Source organism: Mchenga conophoros, linkage group LG3, assembly GCF_057382185.1.
Source record: "Mchenga conophoros isolate Kocher_MC1m ecotype Shallow Benthic linkage group LG3, M_conophoros_male_GT1.1, whole genome shotgun sequence".
NCBI lineage: Eukaryota > Metazoa > Chordata > Actinopteri > Cichliformes > Cichlidae > Mchenga > Mchenga conophoros.
The window spans coordinates 77522510-77544152 of record NC_140528.1 but is presented as its reverse complement, the minus strand read 5'-3'; the positions used below and the strand labels follow the sequence as shown (position 1 = coordinate 77544152).

Genomic DNA, 21643 nt, shown 5'->3' with positions numbered 1-21643 from the left:
TGTGGTAACGCTGGCTGAAGTCTTGTTGCCAGCCAAGAAAGTCTAAAAATTCTTTCCACACTATGCAGGAACTGAGTCCCTGTTGTCATGAGAAGAAGGGTTGGGGCCTAAACGCAAATCTCTCAGACAGACTAGCTGAGAAAGAGAAAAACAAACCCAAGAAAGGATTTAAAATAAAGTCTTAAGGCTTCAGCAACGGTCGGCAGAGGTTTTATGTAAGACACCAACACGTCTGAAAGGACTCACTAGCTTACCACCAAGCTGAAACCAGACAAGTAGAATGTTCACCTTTAAAGTGAAAGTTTCACCCTATGAACCATGTTGGTTTCAGTAGAAAGGCAAACCTTTTGATTTGAAGGTGAACATTCTCAGTTTTCAGTTTGTGGCACACTTTTCACTCTTTCTCTACTGATTAAGAAACTAGTTGGCAAGTGTTTGCAACCAAGTCAGCGTCTACTGTGCACACTAAGAGCAACTGTTTCTGCTTGTGACCATAGGTAGGTTAAAGTGCAGCACCATATACTTCCTGGCAATCATGAGGTCACTGGCAGACTGTAAATTTGGATCTCTGTGCTTTAGAAAATGAGGTCCCAGTGACTGCCAGCAACTACATACAGGATTCACATAAAAATAGCTGTTTCCTGTGGCACATGACGGAAACCCACATCCGTACGTGATTCTCGCCCAGAGATCATATTCAGCGAGTGTGTATTTTTTCTGTTTTTCTAACAGTCACTGTATAAAGGCCTGCATGTGTTGCGTTTAGGCAGGGGTGTCAAACATAAGGCCCGGGGGCAGGAATCAGCCTAGTAAAGACACCAATCTGTGCCACTGGATAGCTTCAGAAAATGTGAAGGCGTACACAGATTTAAAATGTCAAAACATTTTTACTAATTTAACAGCTTTATCCATATCAGTAACATTACATTCAGTGGTCGAATGTTTGTGGATGCTGGAGGCATTTCCGCTCTTTGTTTTGATCATTGCTGAGGTCATTACTCAAAACTTAAAAAGTAATGCATTACATTACTTAATTACACGCAGGAGAAAGATGTTCTTTATGCTACTCGATAAGTTGCTTTCATGTTACTGTGTAAAATTATCTGAGAGTGTAAGAACCAAGAAGCAGGATCGATATGCAGGCAGACTAAGGATTCTGGGGAATTGGACTACTGGGAACCAGTTCTCTACAAGAACCGGTTCTCGATTCCCATCTCTTTTCATACTGCATACCAAGTAATTAACTAAAACAGAAACAATTAAAAGACAGATTTTTTTTTTTTTATTAAAAAACAAACACATAGAAAGCACACATTTAACATGTAGTTTTACTGTTTGGGTTGCTTAATGTCAAAAATGGGCTGTATGTGGCCCACGATGTAAAATGAGTTTTACATCCCTGCATTTGGAGGACATTTGTCACATTTTTCTAATAGGGGTAATTCACAAGTACAATAAATATGGGGATTCAGCCAGTAGATAACTGACTTACCAACTTTTACTTAGCTATTATTAATATCTGGTTTTCTTCCACACTATGAATATCTCCTGTCTTCCTCTCCACACCCCAACGTGACAGATGTCTGCCACTCTTTTAGCCTGGTTCTGCTGGAGGTTTCTTCCTGTTAAAAGGGAGTTTTTCCTTCCTACTGCTGCCAAAGTGCTTGTTTATAGGGAGTTGTCTGATCGTTGGGGTTGTCTCTGTATTAATTTAGGGTCTTTACCTTCCAATATAAAGCACTTTTTCTCTTTTTGCTTGCCTGCCATTAACTCTGCTCCCTTAGCTGAACAATAACGGAAAGTTAAACTTAATATTTCCCTGACACACATATGCAATGTGGAGCAAAGCCTCACAAAGTAAAAGAACAGATAAATTTAGAATAAAAACAAAGACACAAGACAAGCACCACAAAACCCTCAAACAAAATCTCTAGACCCTGGAATCTAGTAAGGTTTGTTTCAACATCAAGACTGTTTCTCTTAGTTTAGAAAAATAAAGTTCATATATACACTACAAGTCAAAAGTTTGGACACACCTTCTCATTTAATGGTTTTTCTTTTTTCTTTTTTTCCCTTTTTTCACTGAAGGCACACTGAAGCAGCATGGCTACCACAGCATCCTGCAGCGATATGACATTTCATCTAGTTTGTGTTTAGCTGGACGATCATTTATTTTTCAACATGACAGTGATCCCAAACATACCTCCAGGCTGTGTGAGGGCTATTTGACCAAGAAGGAGAGTCAGTGCTGCGTCAGATGGCCTGGTCTCCACAGTCACATGACCTAAACCCAGTTGAGATGGTTTGGGATGAGATGTGAGAATGAAGGCAAAATAGCCAACAAGTGCTCAGCATCTCTGGGAACTCCTTCAAGACTGTTGGAAAAACATTTCAGGTGACGACCTCATGAAGCTCATAGAGAGAATGACAAGTGTGCAAAGCAGTAATCAAAGCAAGGGGTGGCTATTTTAAAGAATCTAAAATACAAAACATGTTTTGAGTTATTTCAAACTTTTTTTTTTACTTGTCCAACCTCTGGTAAAAAATTAATGCACAGCTTAAATGCTCACAAACAACTCAAACCCACAGGAAAAGTTTAAGAAGTGAAATTTAGTTGGGTCACCAAATGTAGGCTCATAAATTTTAACGTATATGCTGAGTTTCAGTAGAGTTAAGAGTTGAGTTAAGCTAGATTCCACTGTGATTTCACTCAGTGTGCACAAATGAATACTGTCTGAAAGTAGTTTTGTTCCAAAGACATGAAAGAGTGTACATCAAAATGTGTTTCCTGTAATAACTTTTTTCCTCTTTAAAATAGGCCAGGAACACTGAGTTGGCTACTCGTTCACCACTTTGGGCAGCAGTGGCATTGTGTGGTGAAACTGGGCGGTTTTGTTTTGGGGTTTTTTTTCCACTGTGTTATGAAAAAGTGAATTTAGGTCACTCAGCCACAAACAGTCCTGCCCCTAATGTCTGCACTGTTGCACTGTTGATCAAATAACTCATTTAGGTGCATTGCATTGGAAACATTTTTGCAATCCACCCACCCAACCCTCCATCCATCAGTACATCTTGAAATTTATTCCACTTGGAGCCTAATCCTCTTTTTTTTTTAAATAAACAACCAAAACTAATCGAACAACCTTCTTTGAGAAGTTAATATTAACCAACATCACAGATGTAGGAGAGACAGTGGCCATAATTTTGACTTGACTGAACAAAATCACTCCACGTGAGACGTTCTAATTGCAGAGTAGATTGGGTCGTTGACTGTGTCCTTTCTTTGTCTCCTACTTGTCTCAATCTTTTTCTTGAAATTCACAGTTGCATACTGCACAACAGCACAGTCTTCATTCTGTGGGAAATACAAAAGCCATATGATAGAATTTGTCCATATACAGTGCAATGCAAAAGTCTTCATCCACCCCTCATTTTTTATATTTTACTAGGAAAATGTGAAATGTGTGGAAATACAGTTTAAAAGACAACGGCAGGCTTTGCACAGTTCCAACAAGTTTGAACATTTTTGTATGGACACTCTAACCCTGTTCAACACAGCCTTAACTCTTAATCTTTTTTTGTAATTTATTTAGTAGTCTTCAGGAATAGTTCTCCAGAACTGAAGAACACAAAGCTCTTCTTTGAACGTTGGCTGGTTTTTATTCTGTTCTCTGTCAGGATGATCGGGGCTCTGGGGCCAGTTCATGACTGATAGTGTTCTACTGTTTCTTTTTCTATACATATAGGCTTTTACTGGACTAGCAGCATGTTTGGGATCATTATTATTAAAAATGAAATGGATTAAAATCTCAATCTACCTCTTTATTCAATCAATTTTGACAAAATGCGCAACATCATTGGCTAAATGCAGCCCCAAACCATGACAGAATCTCCTCTGTGGTTGATAGATGGCTGTAGACATTCACTGTCATGTTTCTATCCTGACCTCCTCCATACATACTAACGATGATGTGAACTGACATTTTCTCATTTTGATTTTTCACTCCATAAAACCTGCTGCCAGTGGTATACTTCAGGTTTTTCTCATCTGATGGATTAACTGAAAGACCGGATGCATCTCTCAGGAGCTGTGTCAGGTCTTTGCTGGTGATTTTCTTATTTCTTAAGAACACGATTCTCATTTCCTACTCATGCATGCAAATATTTATAGACACGCTGTATTGAGATATACCAAGTATTTGGCTCACAGATCCTTTTGTCTTGTTGGTGCAAAGTTGCTATTTTATTTCTGTCACGCTGTGCTATCTTTGGCATATTTGGAAGCTTCAGCTAAAGAAATAGGAAGAAATTATGTGCTGTGCCTAAAGATACAATTTAATATTAGTTCATTGTCAGTTTTGGGGAGTAACGGAAATACAAGATATGAGTAACTATTCCGTTACAGTTACCGTTTAAAAAGGTGGTATTCAGAATGCAGTTACTTTGTTGAAATAAATAGATTATACGGAGGTCTTTTCCTGTTTCATATGTTAGGCTATGCTCTCTCTATTTTTGGTAATTCCACGTCGGTGGAAACCAAAACAAAACACGCATTAAGTGGCTCTAATGCTTGTGTCTCAGTCTCGCGGCCCATGTCAACTCTCGCATAATGACGTGAATAAATATTTTTAAAAAATATTATTAAAAAAATGATTTAATATGAAGGCAATAGGTATAGTGTTACAGGCACAGCCCTAAACAGTGTAGCCTCATGGGCAGTGTAGTCCGTGCTGCTGGGAGAATGGACTGCTATACCCGTTATGTGTCTGTGAGCGAGGGAGTGAGAAAAAGGAAAACTACGAGCTGTCACCAACCAGAAAAGTGAGATGGAAGTGTGTAAATATAATGATAACCACTGCAGCCAAAAAGAGTGCCTGACGAGCCCAGTTGTAAGTAAGCTATTAAGACTCGACTGTACACTGTGTTTGTGTTTTCCTCCGAAACAACAAATTCCGTTGGTGCAGCCTTTCAACACCACTCTCTGTCTCAAACTTGACCCAGACAACAAAGTAAAGCTAGTTTTCGGTTACGAGCCCGACACGAAACCCGACATATTAGCTAGAGGTCCCTTTACTACGGTTCGGAGCCGCAGACCTGTTTTATATACGCGCGGAATAGTTTCTATCCGGGATCGCTGCAAAAAGTTCAGCCTCATCTAATACCCACCCTACTGTCAGTGGCGGTCCTAGCCTGTTTGGCGCCCTAGGCGAACACTCCCTCTGGCGCCCCTCCCCACACACACACACATAAAACCATAAAACCATACCGAACTTCACCAGAGAAATATACACACACACATATGAAGAGAGAGAGAGTATGCATAGTATGCAAACGGCTACCAAACAGCCATCATAATTCGTCATACAATGAGAACAGGAGAAATCAACAATTGACAATGACTAATTAATATTAAAATATGTAACATAATGTATTGTTTGGAGTTTAGTCTGTTACTGTTACCGTTTTTACCATTTCGTTTTGGAGCAACTGTAACCCACATTATTTCCTTAAGGATTTATAAAGTATTCTGACTCTGATTGTTTCAGGATGACCTGCCATTATCCAATGACACATCTGCTTACCTGTATCCTTTGCTCGTTTCTCCTCCTCTTCTTTTCTCTTTTTCCTAAACTGAGCACCTGATGGCTTTGAACTTTTCTTGTCCATCTTCCATTGGTTTTAATTTTGCACTCCAGTATGAACACCCATCCCCCAACTCGAGGATCACCACAACATAACCTAACAGGCCTACACCTTAGTTCACAGATTTGCTTTGTCTAAGGTGTATTTATGGGATTTCACACAACCCAGGATTCAAATAATGAATACATAATGGTCTTGGAATTACATCATTATGAATGAAATGTGCTCTATTTGGAAGCAGCCGGCCCCCCTCCCCTTTCCACAGGTTGTGTGTGAGACTTTAAATCATCAAACTGTAAATTATAAATTGTTATTGATCCCTTTACCCCTAGTTTATTGTTTGTTTACTTGCACTGCTGTAACTGGAGCCTCGTCGTCTCGTCTCTCTAATTACTGGACTGTATGTAGCAGAGATGACAATAAAGTTTACTTTGACTTCAGCAGCAAGCAGGCGCCCCGAGGGCTCTCGCACTCACTTTACGTGTATAGAATTTCGAAAAAACATCGATGCAAATAAGTCTGCATCAGGATGTCTGGTGTTTTCGTGTTTGTTGGTTTGTTTTTATTTTGTTTTAATTTGGTTATTGGTTATTAGATGCTGCTCCAACCAGCCAGAGAATCCCCCGCCGCCCCGCCCTCTCCTCCCTGTGGAGCAAGCAGCAGGCGCACCTCGCAAACGGAGGGCGCCCTTACTCCCAGCAAATGGGCGGTAGAAAACCGATCGGTGCCTGTACCATTCCCAATATGCGCTGGCATGACGTCGGGGCAGCATGAATACGAGTAATTTTTTTTTATTTGTTTTGTTTTTTTGGGGTTGTTTTGCCGATGCCCATGATGTTGCCCCCCACTATGATGCCGCCCCAGGCAACCGCCCATGTCGCCCGTATCAAAAACCGCTACTGCCTACTGTTACTCAGTTTACATTAAGATTTCAAAATCTAGTTGTTATTGGTATGGCGAGTATTCTTCAGTAATAGTAATAAATCACACAACAATAGGACATTCATGTAGTTGTAAAAAGCATGATAATATATTAAGTAATCCAAAGTATTCAGAATACGTTACTCTCATTGAGTAACGTAACGGAATACGTTACAAAATACATTTTGGGGCATGTATTCTGTATTCTGTAGTGGAATACATTTTAAAAGAGACCTTCCCAGCACTGTTCATTGTTAAGTTGCGTGTTATGTGTTGATACAGCACTGGTTCATCCCTTGATAATTATTCCCCACAGTGATCAGGCACTGGACTGAAAATGACTGAAAAAGCCATTCAAGTCCAAAGAAAAACTCTTGAGAAAGCCTGAAGAACTATTGCTCAAGACCATTTAACAAATGACCACAAAGTCTAGCTGCTTTGAAAATGTAATGTGAAAATGTAAGAAATCAGAGGTGTTTCAAGACTTACTGTACTGTGCTTTTTCTCATTTACTAACCTCACAGTTCGCAGTGTATTCTGAAGTATTAGGCTGTTGAAGTGACCCTTATGAAAGAAATAGAAAGGAAAGAGAAATTTAACTGCTGACATGTTTTATAGTCATCAGAGTGCTTTTATGATAGGCAATAGTTACCTTTAGAAGGACACTTTTTTCTCTGGACTATTTTGCAGAGGGTACCACAGAAGATTACATTGAAAATAACTGAGACAACCAGAGCTGCAACCACAGTCTTAACCAAGACGGGGACAGCTTTGTCCTGTTTCACTGCAAAGACATAGAAAGCAACGTAGAGTAAGCAAAAGAGGAAAATAAGAGGGTGAAAGAAACTATAATAGGTTTCAGTTTTAACACATATATTCCTCACCTACGACATCCAGCCTCGTGCCTTTCCCAACAAGCACCTCGCTGCATGAAGCCACAGCACAGTAGTACGTCCCGACATCAGACCGGCTCACGTTCTTCTTTGTGAAGCTGTAAACGCATCTCTGTGCAGAGCACCTGGACTCAGACCTCTTCGCACACTGGCTGCTGCTATTTGTGTGGCTGTACATGATTCCCAAGTGAGAATCTACTGTATCCTTTTTGAACCAGTAAACGTTGTCTTCTTCGGCACTGGATCCTTTGAGCAGCGTGCGGTTCAGTGTCACCGAGTCTCCTTGTTGCACAGAGTTTGATTCTGGCTGCTTTAGGAAAGTCCTGTGACTGGGCTCTGAAAAAGTGTTAAAACACATGTTAAAATAGGAAGTGCAAGAAAAAAAAGCAGATTTGTTTTTATATTGTTAATATTCCCAAATCTTAAAAACTTTCCACATTACCTCTCAGGACCAAAAACGTTCCGTCGTCAAATTTAGTGACTGAGATGCTGGTCTGTCCACAGTAGTACATGGCCGAGTCAGAATCCTGAACATTAAAAATGTTCAGACGATAGAAATCTTCTCCACTATCAACTGAAATGCGTTGATTGTTTTTAAACCCGGGGTGGAAGCTGTTGGAGTTGAGTAAATGTTTGTAGAAAGAGGATATGACTCGAGGTGACTCTCCTATGACTTGCTTGTACCAGGAGAGATATTTGGCCCTGGAGGCAAAGGAGCAATGAAAAGTCACATTATCTCCAAGGTTAGCGTAGAGGAGCGCACCATCTGGAACACAAATCAAGATTAGTTAGAGACTCCACAAACACAAGATAGAGAGATTTAAGGCAATTGCAACTCATTTACAGCATAAATGAATAAAAAGTGAGTGTGAAGGACTTACAGGCTCTAAAGAGAGGAACCAGGAGCACGTAAAACCTGAGCATCCTTTACTCTCACTTCACTGTTCAACCTCTTCCAGCACGAGTGCAGTTTGAACAAAGGAGCCACAGAGAGAAGTTACAACCTCAGCAGAAAAGGTGTAGACGTAACAGAGGTGTGGGTGTCAGTGCTCATCCACAGAAGGAAGTCAAAAACTCTGAGCTGACCTTTTTCTTAATGAGAAATAAAAGTACATGCATATATCCATATGCGTTGTGTACATACTTAATTCACACATCCTGAATCCAAACTGCACTTTTATCAGCTTCTCCATCAAACACCTGCTTCTGCTTGAACTGCGTTGCTGTCTTTATGGTGTAGATGGTTTTTCACAGCTATAGAAGCACACAAAGCCCACTGCAGTGACGTTTGTGTGCTTTGACTTTGCATCCCCGTGTGATGCATTTGATGCTTCTTCTTCCTTTGATGACTGCTCTGCATTTGACCTGAAGAGGGCAGCAAAGAACTGTATTATCCTCACTGCTGATGTTTCCCCCCCCCACACACATGATCTAAGATTTCTTGATGAGTCACTTTGTTTGTATTCTGGTTCTCAAACTTTTAAGTGGTTCACAAAGTGAAACAGTGATTCAAAGCAAAAAATATCTAACTCTCAAGATTAGTTAGAGGTTGAGAGAAAGTGCACAACGTTTCAAACATTCCTAAATGCATTTTATTTGCATTTTACAGATGTGGAATATCAGCATTATATTTGTTTTCATTTCTAAGTCCCCCTGAGATGTAAGTCATCTAATTTTTAGTGTTTTAAAGCAGCGGTCCCCAACCCCCAGAAAAAAAAAAGGTTGGAAGCTGCTGTTTTAAAGAACGAAAAAGGATTATTAATTATTATTGCATATTTTATTTATGTTGATGACTGACTCAGATTACCTATTTTAAAGAAAACTGTATTTATTAAAGTGAGTGACAATAAGGGAGCAATGTAACAGACTGATATTACACCCACACACAGCAGTAGTAAAACTGTTGCTGTCAGAGCACAGATCCTGAACAAAAAGAGGTCAGAGCAGGTCTGGAGCTTTGGGGGGGATTCCACTGGTCTTTTTCCTTGGTTGCACAGATCAGACAAGAGGAAGCAGTCTGCTTTCAAAAAGAGGAAGGTGAGCATGCATTTGCATTGGGGCATTAGATATGTACATGTAAATGTATGTGGAGATAAGCGCAGATGTGCTATTTTGGGTAAATGTCAGGTCATCAAGTGTGTTATACTGACAGATAATGCAAACATAGTAAACAAAGCAGTTTTCTCTGATCAGAGAGCTTTCTTGGGTGTTTTATGATTTGACAGATGAATCTTGGTTGATGTCATATGCTAGTATTTTATATTTTAAGATTTAGCGCTGTTCAGAACTACTTCAGTAAATGTGTTGCTCAGTCGGGTGTGGTCAGGGTGGTATGGCTATAAGCTAGGCTTACTGGTTCCCTCAGCTGGTGTCTCATCTAAGTACTAACCAGATCTGACACTGCTTAGCTGGAAAGATCACATGAAACCAGGCGAGTCAGACTGTCAATCAGTCCATGTAAGTGGTGTGAAGAATCTGTCTGTCTGATCAGTTGTAAACTCTTATCTGATTCAGATTTGGTGTATTGCAGAAGACCTCAATAAATGCAGTCTCAGGTTGTTTGTTGCATGAGCAGCTATGGTATTTTGTCTAAAGTCACATCTGTGGGTGACTATGCCCGGTCCACTCCCCGGGTGGGGAGGATTGCACAAACACACACATAGAGTAGTTTGGCTATCTTTGTGAGGACACTGATGAATTTAAAAGCCTCTTTCTAATAATTAATCCTTAACCCAGCCTGATCATCACAGAAGGCTTCAATCATTCACTCATGTTCTTTGGATAAGTGGTTCTGGAGAAGACTGCAACCCCACACCCTGTTACTGTTTAAAATGCAGTGAGTGTGTGCTTGTAGCTGTCATCGTTTCCCACAGTAACCTAATAACTGCTATGTTTACTCAACACCTCTAAATTATAGTCTCTCGCAAACAGGAAGCATACCAATCATTTGAATACAGAGATGAAGCTGTAAAGTCTTAAATGAATTCAAATCTATTTATTTTGTCTTTTGAACAAGCTCCAGAGAAACTTGTGTGACAAATGACTAACCTCAGAAAAGGTTTGCTAAGATGTTATTTGCTGAAGCAAGCATGCAGAGGAAAGTACAACAACAGCTCTAGAGATTCACACTTCACTGCAGAGTGAGGGAAAACAATCGTAGTTGTAAATGACTTGTCAGCGACGTGCAGTCAACTATTTTTTTTCTGTCTTGTCACTGTATAATTTTCACGTCAAGAAACGTAGACCATGCCCTGTGCTCTCTCCTTATCACCCACCAAATATAGAAAGACAAAAAGCAGAAGTTATAACTCAGCACTTCATTCGTCACCATATTAAAAACATGTTTGCTTTGTAATTGAGAAAACTCCCTGTGATAAAGTCTGTAATTAGGAAATTTGTATTATGTTCCCGATCAGTTATCATGCATAGGTTTGATAAAATTGAGCAACTTTAAGGGGCTTTCTTGGAGGGACGACATTATCATTGGCCAGCAGGTGTCAGTGTAGACCCAGTGCACTTATAGAGGAGGGCTGGATTCACACTTTGAGGTACTTTGTACTTGGTGACAGTGGGGCAAACGAACTCCCTTCTGTCAAAGGCCTCGTCTGGTTAAGGAGAGAGCAGAAGGTGAGCAGTAAGAAAAACAGCACACAGTAATAACGAGAGGTTGGTTGCACAAGTGAGATGTTCAAGTCCAGAGCTAGAGAGAGAGACAGAGAGAAGGCACTGAGGACAAAACACAATATATGGGTGAGAGAAACGATCCAAATTTAACAGCATGCATGAGACTCGGTGTTAACCAAACAGGATGTTTACCAGAACTGGCTGAAATGCTCTCATTTTCTCCAATGTTTTCATCCCCAAGATCTGAGTCTACGATTAACACGGGCTCATCAAAACTGGACAAAAAATGTCACTCGGTCTGATGAGTCTCATGTTCTGCTGAAACATTTGGTTGGTAGGGTGAGAATTTGTGATAAATGACATGAAAGCATGGATCCATCCTGCCTTGTATTGAAACTCAAGCGGATCGTGGTGTAACGGCGTGGGGGATATTTGCGTGGCACGTTCTGTGTCCCTTAGTACCAACTGAGCACCGTTTAAACACCACGGTCTACCTGAGTACTGTTGTTGCTCATGTCCGTTCCTTCATGACTACAGTGTACCATCTTCTGATGGCTACAATAATGCACCAGGCCAAAAAGTTTGAATCGTCTCAAACTGGTTTCTTGAACATGACAGTGACTGTACTCAAATTGAGTCACCAGATCTCAGTCTAATAGAGCACCTCTGAATAGTGGTGTAACGCGAGATTTGAATCACAGATAGGCAGTCGACGATTCTGCACCAATTGTGTGATGTTATCTTCTCAACTCTGCGCTAACAAAATGTACTTGATATAGTGGCCAGTTGGTATTTATATATTTTCAAACAGTGACCAGTGACTTTTTGAACATTTTAGCAGATAAAAATACGTGAGATTACAGGATATATATCACACAGGAAATGCATTAAAAGCAGATTCTGTGTGATATCGTGTCAGTTATTTGAGTCTTCAACAGCTGTAATGTCTGCAAAAATGAAAGCAATGCTGTGTGAATGCTTGTAGATGTCAGTGATAGCGTCTGGCCTTTTTCCTGTAACTCAAATGATACTGTGGTAGTCTATACTGACTTTATATACTGGCAGTGTATCAATCTAAAAATGACTATCTTCATTTAGTTACAGACTGGTGACTTTATGTGTCTGAACAGCTTGGGCCTCTTTAGAAACTGGTGTCTGGTTTGACACTTGGCTATAGTCTACTTCAATCTTGTGAAGACTTTAGGTTGATTCTGAGGTTTGTGACTTCCTACTTCACAGTACTTATACATCCATGAGGCTAGTGCTGTCTAGTGTCATCTAGTAACATAGCACGACAGAGACCACATCAGACCTGCTGCAGACAAAACAGAAACAAAACGAACCGGTAAGAATTTTGTTGTTGCATTTTGTGAATCCATTGTCCAGTTTCACTTTCAAAGAGCAGGTTTTGATGACTCAGATCCATATTCACTGGAATCATGAAATGTACTGGAAATGGGTAATATCTTGCCAGTTTAATATGAGCATGAATGATGTGGCTTGTAATATATCTTTCAGATAAAGACTTACTTTAATAAAAGCTGCAAAACTACTTTTGATAGAATTTTTAGAAGATTTTGGCACAGTTTCCATCAGCAGCAACACAGTAACCAAATAAATCAATGAATGACAAAATATATATATTCCAAATTGTTCATGCCAGTCCTCCTTCCTAATTTAGTGCTTTTAGGTGTTATAGCTGTCTTTGTTGTGATGTAATAATGTTAGCCGTTGAGTTAATTAATGTCATATTTAATTCATTGTATATGTGTGTGCTACATCATTAGGTCATGTTACACATCTGCAGTTGAAGTTGTGTATAGAGGATGTGGGGAACAAGAGCAATAAGTGTGAAAGACAAAGAGATGCAGAGATACTGCCAACAAAATTATTCAGCTTTCAGCTATCAAGCTGCTTTCAAATAATGCTGTTTTGTTCTGCAGTGTCACTCTAAATATGCATGCTGGAGGTGCAGAATAAAAGCGTTCTTCTTCTTCTTCTTCTTCTTCTTCTTTTTTTTGGGGGGGGGGGGGCAGTAGTGTTGATGACCACTAACTGTGAAAACTCACACAGGCAGGCTGACCAGAATGACAAACAAAAGAAAGAGAAGAAAAGAATAGAAAAGGCAGCAATAAGAGCAGCCAGTTTGGCAAAGACAAACAGAAACGCTGTTGACAGAACCATAATTAACATGACTATTTACATCACTGTTTACAAGTTTATACCAATGTGGTTTCTTAAAATAGGACTTTATGGCAAGCCTGGAAGTTTCCCACACAAATGTACATGTGTGTGTAGTGTATCTGTATGGAACTGCTGACATTTCTTCTTTTCTTGTTTTTATGATATTATTGTAGAGTATCTACCTTAAAATGTAAAGTGCTTTGAGGTGACTGGTGTTGAATTAAACTCACTTGAATTGAAATGGATTGAATTATAGTTTATATCACCAGATGCCCTGGTTACAAGTGTTTGGCCTAATTCATACTTTAAATCCAGAGTTTTTGTGCAGCTATTTTCCTGCCCTCATAAGTTGAGCCCTTTTTTTCTCCACGTTGACATATGCACTGTTGCGTCTTGTGAGTTTACATAAATGTATGACGACTGCCGCAGTGTGTAACAGTCTTCTGTATGAGTGAGAGTAGCTGTGCCCTGTAAACTCTAATGATGTGGATTCTGCTTTTTTAGCCTGTAATTTCACTCTTTTGCGACTGAGTGTGTTTATCTCTTTTTCCCTCCTTTCATCACTGTGTTCTCCAGTCAGACAGGCTTTATCGCAGGTGGGTATCAAATGTAATAGTGCATTATAGACCAAATATGGTGCGTGTGAACTGTTGTCTGTTTTATCTTCTGGACTCTGATAGGGACTAAATGCCTTCATTGTTTTTGTTTGTCCCTGTTGTTGTACCTCGTTCCCTACTAGTCTCCACTTGCCCATTACTATGGGCAGAAACTCCTCTTGGTCCTTTGTCAGAGCATCTGTGATTCTCCCCTAATGTACTCTCAGTTTTCCCCGGATTTCTCTGATTCCTGATGCCTGGATTACGAAGCTAACTTCAGGATAAACACTGGGTTTGCTGAACTACAGAAGTGATTCACTTCTTAAAGGAACATATCACCATGGTAACTTGTGCCGTGAAGCAGATTAGATATCAACAGGTATGAAATCAATACTTCAGAAAATAGCGTCGCCATTCCTGGTTCTTTACTTTTTTTTGTTTGTTTGCTTTCTGTGGTCAGTGAAAGAACTTTACAGCAGTGTTATTATTCTAAACATTATTCTCTGCAGACACTGCAGTTTAATTTTTACTCTCAAACCCTTAAACTGCACCGAGTTTGCAGCTCAGAGAAGAACAGGGAGCAGCTGATGTTTCAAAGTTTAGTTTAAAAACGCCACATTTTTTTGTTCAGCATTATTAAAGTGCATTACTGATTCTCTGCTGGGTCAACGCGTTTCATAGGTGCAAGTTGTTAAAGCGAACGTACTAAAACCACTGACTGAAGCGCAAACTATGCATCACATTCTTACAGGAATTACACACATTCAGTTGGTGATGCAGAAAGTGTGCAAATGTTGCACGCTTGATTCTAATCTGCTGATAGGTCTCTTTTACACTACTGGAACTGCAAAAACTAGAACATAGAGCACACTCTTAGACTACCTGTTCAGTCAGGGGAATAACTTCACTTGATCTGCAGACAGACTGCAGCAGCTCCTTGACCATGGTGCATGGGCATAAGCTTTAATGCATAAGTTTATAGTTTTTTTTTCCTTAGAAAAGTTCAATTTTTTGTCTTCTTCTTTTATGTTGATAACCATTTTATCAGCATCTGATAGAGTCTCTCGAGTAGGTGACGCTCATAGAGAGTCGTGTGACCAGTGAACCGGTCAGATGATACCCAAACCATGCCTACTTCCTGTGAACATGCAGGGGAAAACCCTGGTTTAATTTAGCAAGTTTGTAACCAGCTTCGTATGACTGCTAATCCTGACTGTCAGCGGTCTGACGGACAGATGGCCTGAGTATGCTCAACTCGCGTCGTAGTGCAGGGCCCTGCAGTTCGAGCTTACTCTCTTCACCTTCACCTTAAGCTGAAAGCGCCCATGTAAACACAGGCACAGTTACAACCCCTTAGATTGCAGTCTTGTGTACACTTTTTTGTTGTTGTTGTTGTTGTTTTGTTTTGTTAAAAACACTGTCTGTGATTGACACAGGAAACTGACTTAAGGGTGTAACAGCTGTTGAAAAAACTAAACGAGGAACAAGGTAGGCCTACTTTAGAAAGTTTAACTTGTTTGGTGTCATACTATCAGAAACGAATATTCTGAGACACAACAACCTGTAGTCTCCTAATTACCCACTGTGGAGAAGCTGACAGCAATCTATGTTGACATATATTCCACTTCTTTTTTTTTTTTTGCTGGGGAGAGGGGGGGGGGTGATTGTGAAATTATTTCAATTGCCCTTCATTCTGTCTATTGAACCATTTACTCACTATTAGGCCAACCATAAGCCAAATCATACTGCTAAGCCTAGATCAGGGATGTCAAACATAAGGCCCAGGGGCCAGAATCGGCACAGCAGAGAGACCCAATCTAGCCCGCTGGACAGCTTTGGAAAATATGATGGAAGGCATACAGTTTTGGCATTTTAAATGAATGTATTATTTATTTATAGCTTTTCAGCTTATTAAACTCCCCAAAGCCAGTTACACTACACTAAAGTAGTTAAGTATGTCAAGGCTGCGGCAGCAGTGTGTGTGATGTGTGGGAAAGTGGACTCAAATGCAGGCACTTACTAAGATGCAAGTGAGGTTTATTGTAAATAACAGAACACAAGGCAGGGATGGCAAAAACAAAACTAAAGAAAACCTGAACTGGGAAAAACTATTGCATTTTTTAAATCTTATATTAACATATGCCAGGGATTAAATGTGTAGTTAAATGTCCTTACACTGAAATTATTCCAAAGGTTCTTCAGTTATCTGCGTGCTGGGCGGAGACAAACAAACAAACAAACAACAAATGCAACTCAGTCCTACAGCAAAGTGTGAAATAGGCACTCCTGTCCACTGTGTTCATCATGCTTTTCTCCTTCCTAGTGTAAAATGGGCACACATGTAGAAGCTGCATCACCAGCAGGAGGAGACTTTTAAAGCCGCGAAGTCACTAGTGAGAGGCAAACGTGAAATGGACACAGTGGACCGGCGTGTCTATTACATGATACTGGGTTGAAAAACGTGTCTTTTTCTTTCGGCACATTTGTGCTACAATCAACTGACTGTAGTTCATATGCATGGAGAGGGACAATGGTGGAGGTGTATACAACTTCTGAGAAGTGGAGATAAGAATACTCCAATGGCCCAAAACAACAAGGTAAATTGGTCAAGTGCAAAGTTTAGGACAGAAGTAAGTACAAATGATTAACATGACATCAACTCTTTGCAAGCATCTCCACAAGCATGCTAACACAATGTGAAGAACCCAGACTGATGTTAAACCTGAGTGTGCAGTCAGTCTCGCAGCCAAGGTTTCTTCCTGTGTGGTTTTACAGTATAATCACTGTGGCAATCACTTTGAAGTCTCTTTGAACCAGTTTTCAGAAAAGAATGATGACTTCTACTCACGTGTGGCAAAAGATTTATACTGTTAACTGGTAATTGGCAGCGGAGTTTAAGTAATAATTTAGTTTCTCTGTGGGGGTACTCAAGTACTGTTCAGCATTACAGCATTAAGAAATGTAACAAGTAACAAACCCAATATTGACCAGTTTCTGGGCAATGTCTTTGTAAGCCACTTGAAATGTACAGTACCTATGGAATCATCCCTAACTCCCTAACTGTGTGCACATAACAGAAAACGTATTAAAGAACTCATTTTCCTTCACAAAAGTATAGAATTGTTTCCCATTTCAAATAACTACTTCAGCAACTATCAAATATAACACAGTTTGAGAGGCATAAAATGGTATTTTTGCACCAACAATGTGATTCCTAATGAGTCATTAGTCAAAAAATGGCATATCTCAGGATGGTGTGCAGTGTGTCCTTAAAGAAAACTGGGCCAAATTGATAAGTGAACGACAAAAGCAGTGGCAGACCAAGATAAAAATGATCTGCAGCAGATGAAAAGTATCTCCAAGTCATGATCAGAAAATGGTCTCAGCGGTTGTGTATTTTGGCATATATCAGCTCCATCCTGAAGAATGCTTTTTTTCACAAGTACTGGACTGAAAAGAAGTGACAACATGTCCTATAAAGTGATAAATCCAAATTTGAAATCATCATCAGCACACAGCAGCTTGCCCAACCTCAGCATTACCGAAGCAGTTTGAAATTATAACAGACAATGGAATAAAAACCAATCAACATCCAAAGAAAAGCTTTGATTGTCCCCCAGGAACCCTGGAGAACTGTTGAAGTTGAAGACTACTCAAAGAAATGACAAGAAAGCTTACCTAAGAGAGTTCAGACTGTGAAAAATAAGGATACCAAATAAAATAAATGTACCAGATCTGTATTTCCAATTTTACTAGAAAACAAGAAAGAAATAAGGGGTGGTTCAACACTTTCATACAGTGGCTGTAGCTCAGGAGGTAGAGCAGGTTGTCTACTGATCGGAAGGTTGGTGGTTGGTGGCTCACCCTAGTTTGCATGCAAAATATCCTTGTGGCAGGATATCTCTGATGCATCCATCGGAGTGTGAATGGTAGTTAGAAAGCACTTCAAAGCATAGAATGTGTGTGAATCTGGCATGTTGAATATAGCGTAGAAATATACGAATCACTCCATTTACTGTAGCTATACTAAATAGACCAGTAGCCATATACTATTACTGAACAAGAACAGACAAATCAGATTTGTGCTGAGCCATTCCTCGTAAAGTAACCACATTTAAACAATAACAACAAAATGTTTTCTTAAAAAAAAAAAAAAAATTAGATATGACTTTTCTCTTTCATAACAGATTCCACTAACTGAACTGTTTGATTTTACATGTTATCATCTCTTTCTCTTTCAGCTGTGAAGCACGTCATCTGAACTGCAACCACCCGACACGACGACAAGAAATCTTTCATCCAAGATGACTGAAAATAGCAACCATAATGTATCCAGCCACCCTGTAGGGTCCCATTCTTTGAATGTTTTTACCATTACCCTCCATGGCATTTTCTCTACAATTGGCATCGTGGAAAACCTCCTCATCGTTGCAGTGGTGGGCTTCCATGTCCGTCGCTCCATCATTAGCATCTGGATCCTGAACCTCGCAGTCTCTGACCTTCTAGCCACTTCTTCACTGCCCTTCTTCACCCTGTACATGGCCCGGGGCAAAACCTGGACACTGGGGACAACTTTCTGCCGCATCCATTCCTCCATCTTTTTTCTCAACATGTTCGTCAGTGGCTTCCTACTGGCGGCCATTTCTCTGGACCGCTGCTTGGTGGTGCTGAAACCTGTCTGGGCCCAAAACCACAGAAACATCCAACTAGTTAAGAAGATATGTGGGGTAATCTGGGCCATGGCTCTGATCTGCACTATCCCCTTCTTCCTGTTTCGTGACGTCATCCCTGTAGAACATGGCCGGAATCTCTGTTACTATGATTATGCACGATTCCTGCCTGAACCAAAGAATCAGACAAATAATAAACCTATAATTAAACAACGGAAAGAAGGACTGGCAATAATGAAGCTGTTTTTTGCCTTCTTAATCCCTTTGGTCATCATCATAGTGAGCTATGCTGTTGTACACTCCATAATAGCAAACAGATGTAACCGTCGCCCTTTCCGTTTTGTTCGGCTTGTAGTGTCTGTGGTGGTGAGCTTTGTACTCTGCTGGGCACCCTACCACATATTCATCGTCATGGAAGTGATGGCTCCAAACTCTCAGTCTGTTCAGGATTTTATAAGACAGGCCCTCCCAGTTGCAGCGACGATTGGCTTCCTCAACAGCGTCCTCAATCCTGTTCTGTATGTGTTCAGCTGCCCTGACCTGTGCAATAAGATCCGACATTCTCTCGGTGCAGTGATGGAGTCTGTTCTGGCTGAGGATCTTGCAGAGTTCGCCCGGCGCCGCAGCACAGCTCAGAGCTCTATCGGCAACTCTGAGATAATGACGAGAAAGAAGCATTCCCTTGCAACTCAGGAAGAAAGTATGAGTACTTCAGTTTAGAAGTAAAACATACCATATCTTCTTTAGTAAGTGCAAAGAAGGTTTTATTTACCTCAACTGCACATAAAAAAGTTCCCTGTTGTCTAACACATATCACTCAGGCAATACTTTTTCACAAGAAGCTTACCTGTTTTGCTATAGCATTGTATTCTCCATCCATCAATCAAGTTATTAGTGCCCCATCTAGGATTAAGAATATGTTTTAGTATAAATGAACATCATCGGGAGTTCATGTTTGGAACATGTGGATAGACTAAAATCCAACCTTAATCCTGACACTGGATGGAGCACTTGTGACCTGATGGATATTATGAGGTTTCTGTTGTTTTCATATGCTTCTTCTTTGTTTTGTTTTGTTTTTTTTTGTTTTGTTTTTTTTGCCTGTCCCGTTTGGCTCTTTTGCCATCAGAATTGTTGTCTAAAGGCAAAGAAAGATGCCCAACAGATTTACTTTACCAAATTGACCATCCCAGCCTTGCCGTAATGGTCCATTTGATTCACCTTTTATTGTTTATTTTATTTTCACTTACTGAATACGGGACAGACTTGACTGGGGGAAAGAAGGGGAGAAAGAAAGAGGGAAAGAGAAACAGCTGAGAAGAGGGACGGGGGAGAAGGGCAAAAAACAAAAACCAACAGAATGGGCAGCAAAAAAAAAAAAGAAAGAAAAGAAAAGAAAAATGCATATATCAATCACCTGGATCACCTGTTGAGAAAGAAAAAAGAAAACAAGCAGAAGAGAACAAGAGTAATAGAATAAACAACATCACAATGATATATGGGAATATGACAGTAAATACTAAATGTTAAACATTATTGTGCAGCACATAAGATCAACAGAACACAGTGTGCTTTGAGGTAGGAGCCAAAAAGGGTGTAGTTTGTGGGTGTGATCACCCGTGTGTACACCTGTGAGCATGGACGCGCTTGTTTTTTTGTTTTTTTTGTTTTTTTAAAAGGTTCCTTCATGTAATGATCTGCTAGAGGGTGTGGGGGGGCCACAGCCCCGTCCTCCAGGGCATGAAGCAGGTATGGAGGAGATCAAAACTCCAGACATCCAGAGGCCCCCAGAACACAAGAGACCAAGGAAGACCAACAGAGGGGCAGCCGCGTCACTGTCCCAGAAAGAGCTGAGGAGAGTCCCAGATGAGGGCTCACTCAGCAGCCGCGGAGCAGAAGCCAGGGGGAGTTGCAGTGACGCGCCCATGAGTTCCGCTGGCAGCCAGCCGTGCCTGAGTGACCGAGCCCCAGGCCGAGAGGCCGGGGGCACCCCACCTCCGAAGTGGCCCGAGCGAGCCCCAGGCTCCAGGCCCCGATAAGCGGCCGCCAAGGAGTGAGCCGGTGTGTACCTGGACGCCCATCCCCGGACACAAAGAACCACCAACGCACCGATGTCTGAGGGAGTCCGCCACTGGCAGGGTTTCATATGCTTCTTCATGTATTTAGACAATGACAGCAGACATTTGTCTTCAAAATAATTAAATTTTAGAAATGGCCTTTCTTTTTCATAACACAAAGAGCAAAGTTCACTCCATGTCCTTTTACAAACTTTCTTTGCTTCTTAATGGTATCTTTTCAGATTAAAGACATCCAGTAATTGGTCTAATCTGCTGCAGACGTGTAATCTAAAACTTTTGCATATTCTTAGTGAAATTATGTGTGGGGATGATTGTGAAATAAGTATTGCAATGCCAATACAACACTTGTTACAAAATATCCATCCGTCCCTGTTTCAGTAAAAATATCTATCAATGCTTCCCTGTGCTTGACATAGAGATATTGCATAAAAATAGAGAAAGATAGCTTTATCATTTAATTTTAGCTTTTCAGTACAAAGTCCTAGACTCATTTGTATTCCTTATATTTAGCGAATTATATGTGATGTAATTTCTGTACTCTAGCAAGAAAAAACAGTTTAGTTAGCATCATTATACAGTCATGTGCAGTATGTCACTAAATTTGCAAAAACTTCCCCATTCTATGTACCTCTCTTGTTTTGAGGGTGTTTGATGAAAATGTCAATTTAGTTTAAAGTAATACACGCTTTTTTGCTTTGTAAATAACCGAGCCTTAGACTTTTTAAGAAATGTGTAATGTGTTTCTCACTAGATGTTATCACCAGCTGTAAGTGCCTACACCAGCGTTCTTTTTTCAGATGCAAAACATTCGGTTTCCTTTTATGATGAAATTGCTCAAGCTGTTTATGAGAAAAAGTGTATTGCACGTTTACTTTAGCGCTCACTCATATGCTGTCAATACCTTTTAGCAGTAAAATGACATTTTAGAAAATGAATAAAAGAAAAGAAAAGCATTCCTGGCACCTTCGTATGACTAGTTGCTTACCGTTATATAACCACAATCTTGTGTTTCCATAGTGATTCACACCTTCTCT

The 21643-nt window shown here is 40.3% G+C and overlaps 1 protein-coding gene across 2 annotated transcripts in view; it reads left to right on the top strand.

The window, feature by feature from the left end:
- The window catches only part of LOC146580576 (prostaglandin D2 receptor 2-like), a 30489-nt gene extending 8974 nt beyond the window's left edge, over positions 1-21515 (top strand). Inside the window, exons 1-2 of one of the 2 annotated variants that reach the window (XM_085267342.1) lie at positions 4752-4889; positions 18103-21515. In XM_085267342.1, coding sequence (XP_085123468.1) covers positions 18166-19251 — 1086 coding nt within the window. In that variant the 5' untranslated portion in view covers positions 4752-4889; positions 18103-18165 and the 3' untranslated portion in view covers positions 19252-21515. Of the gene's footprint in view, positions 1-4751; positions 4890-18102 lie in introns of those variants that run through there. The other variant, XM_085267343.1, reaches the window with a different exon arrangement.
- Positions 21516-21643: the final 128 nt, after the last annotated feature.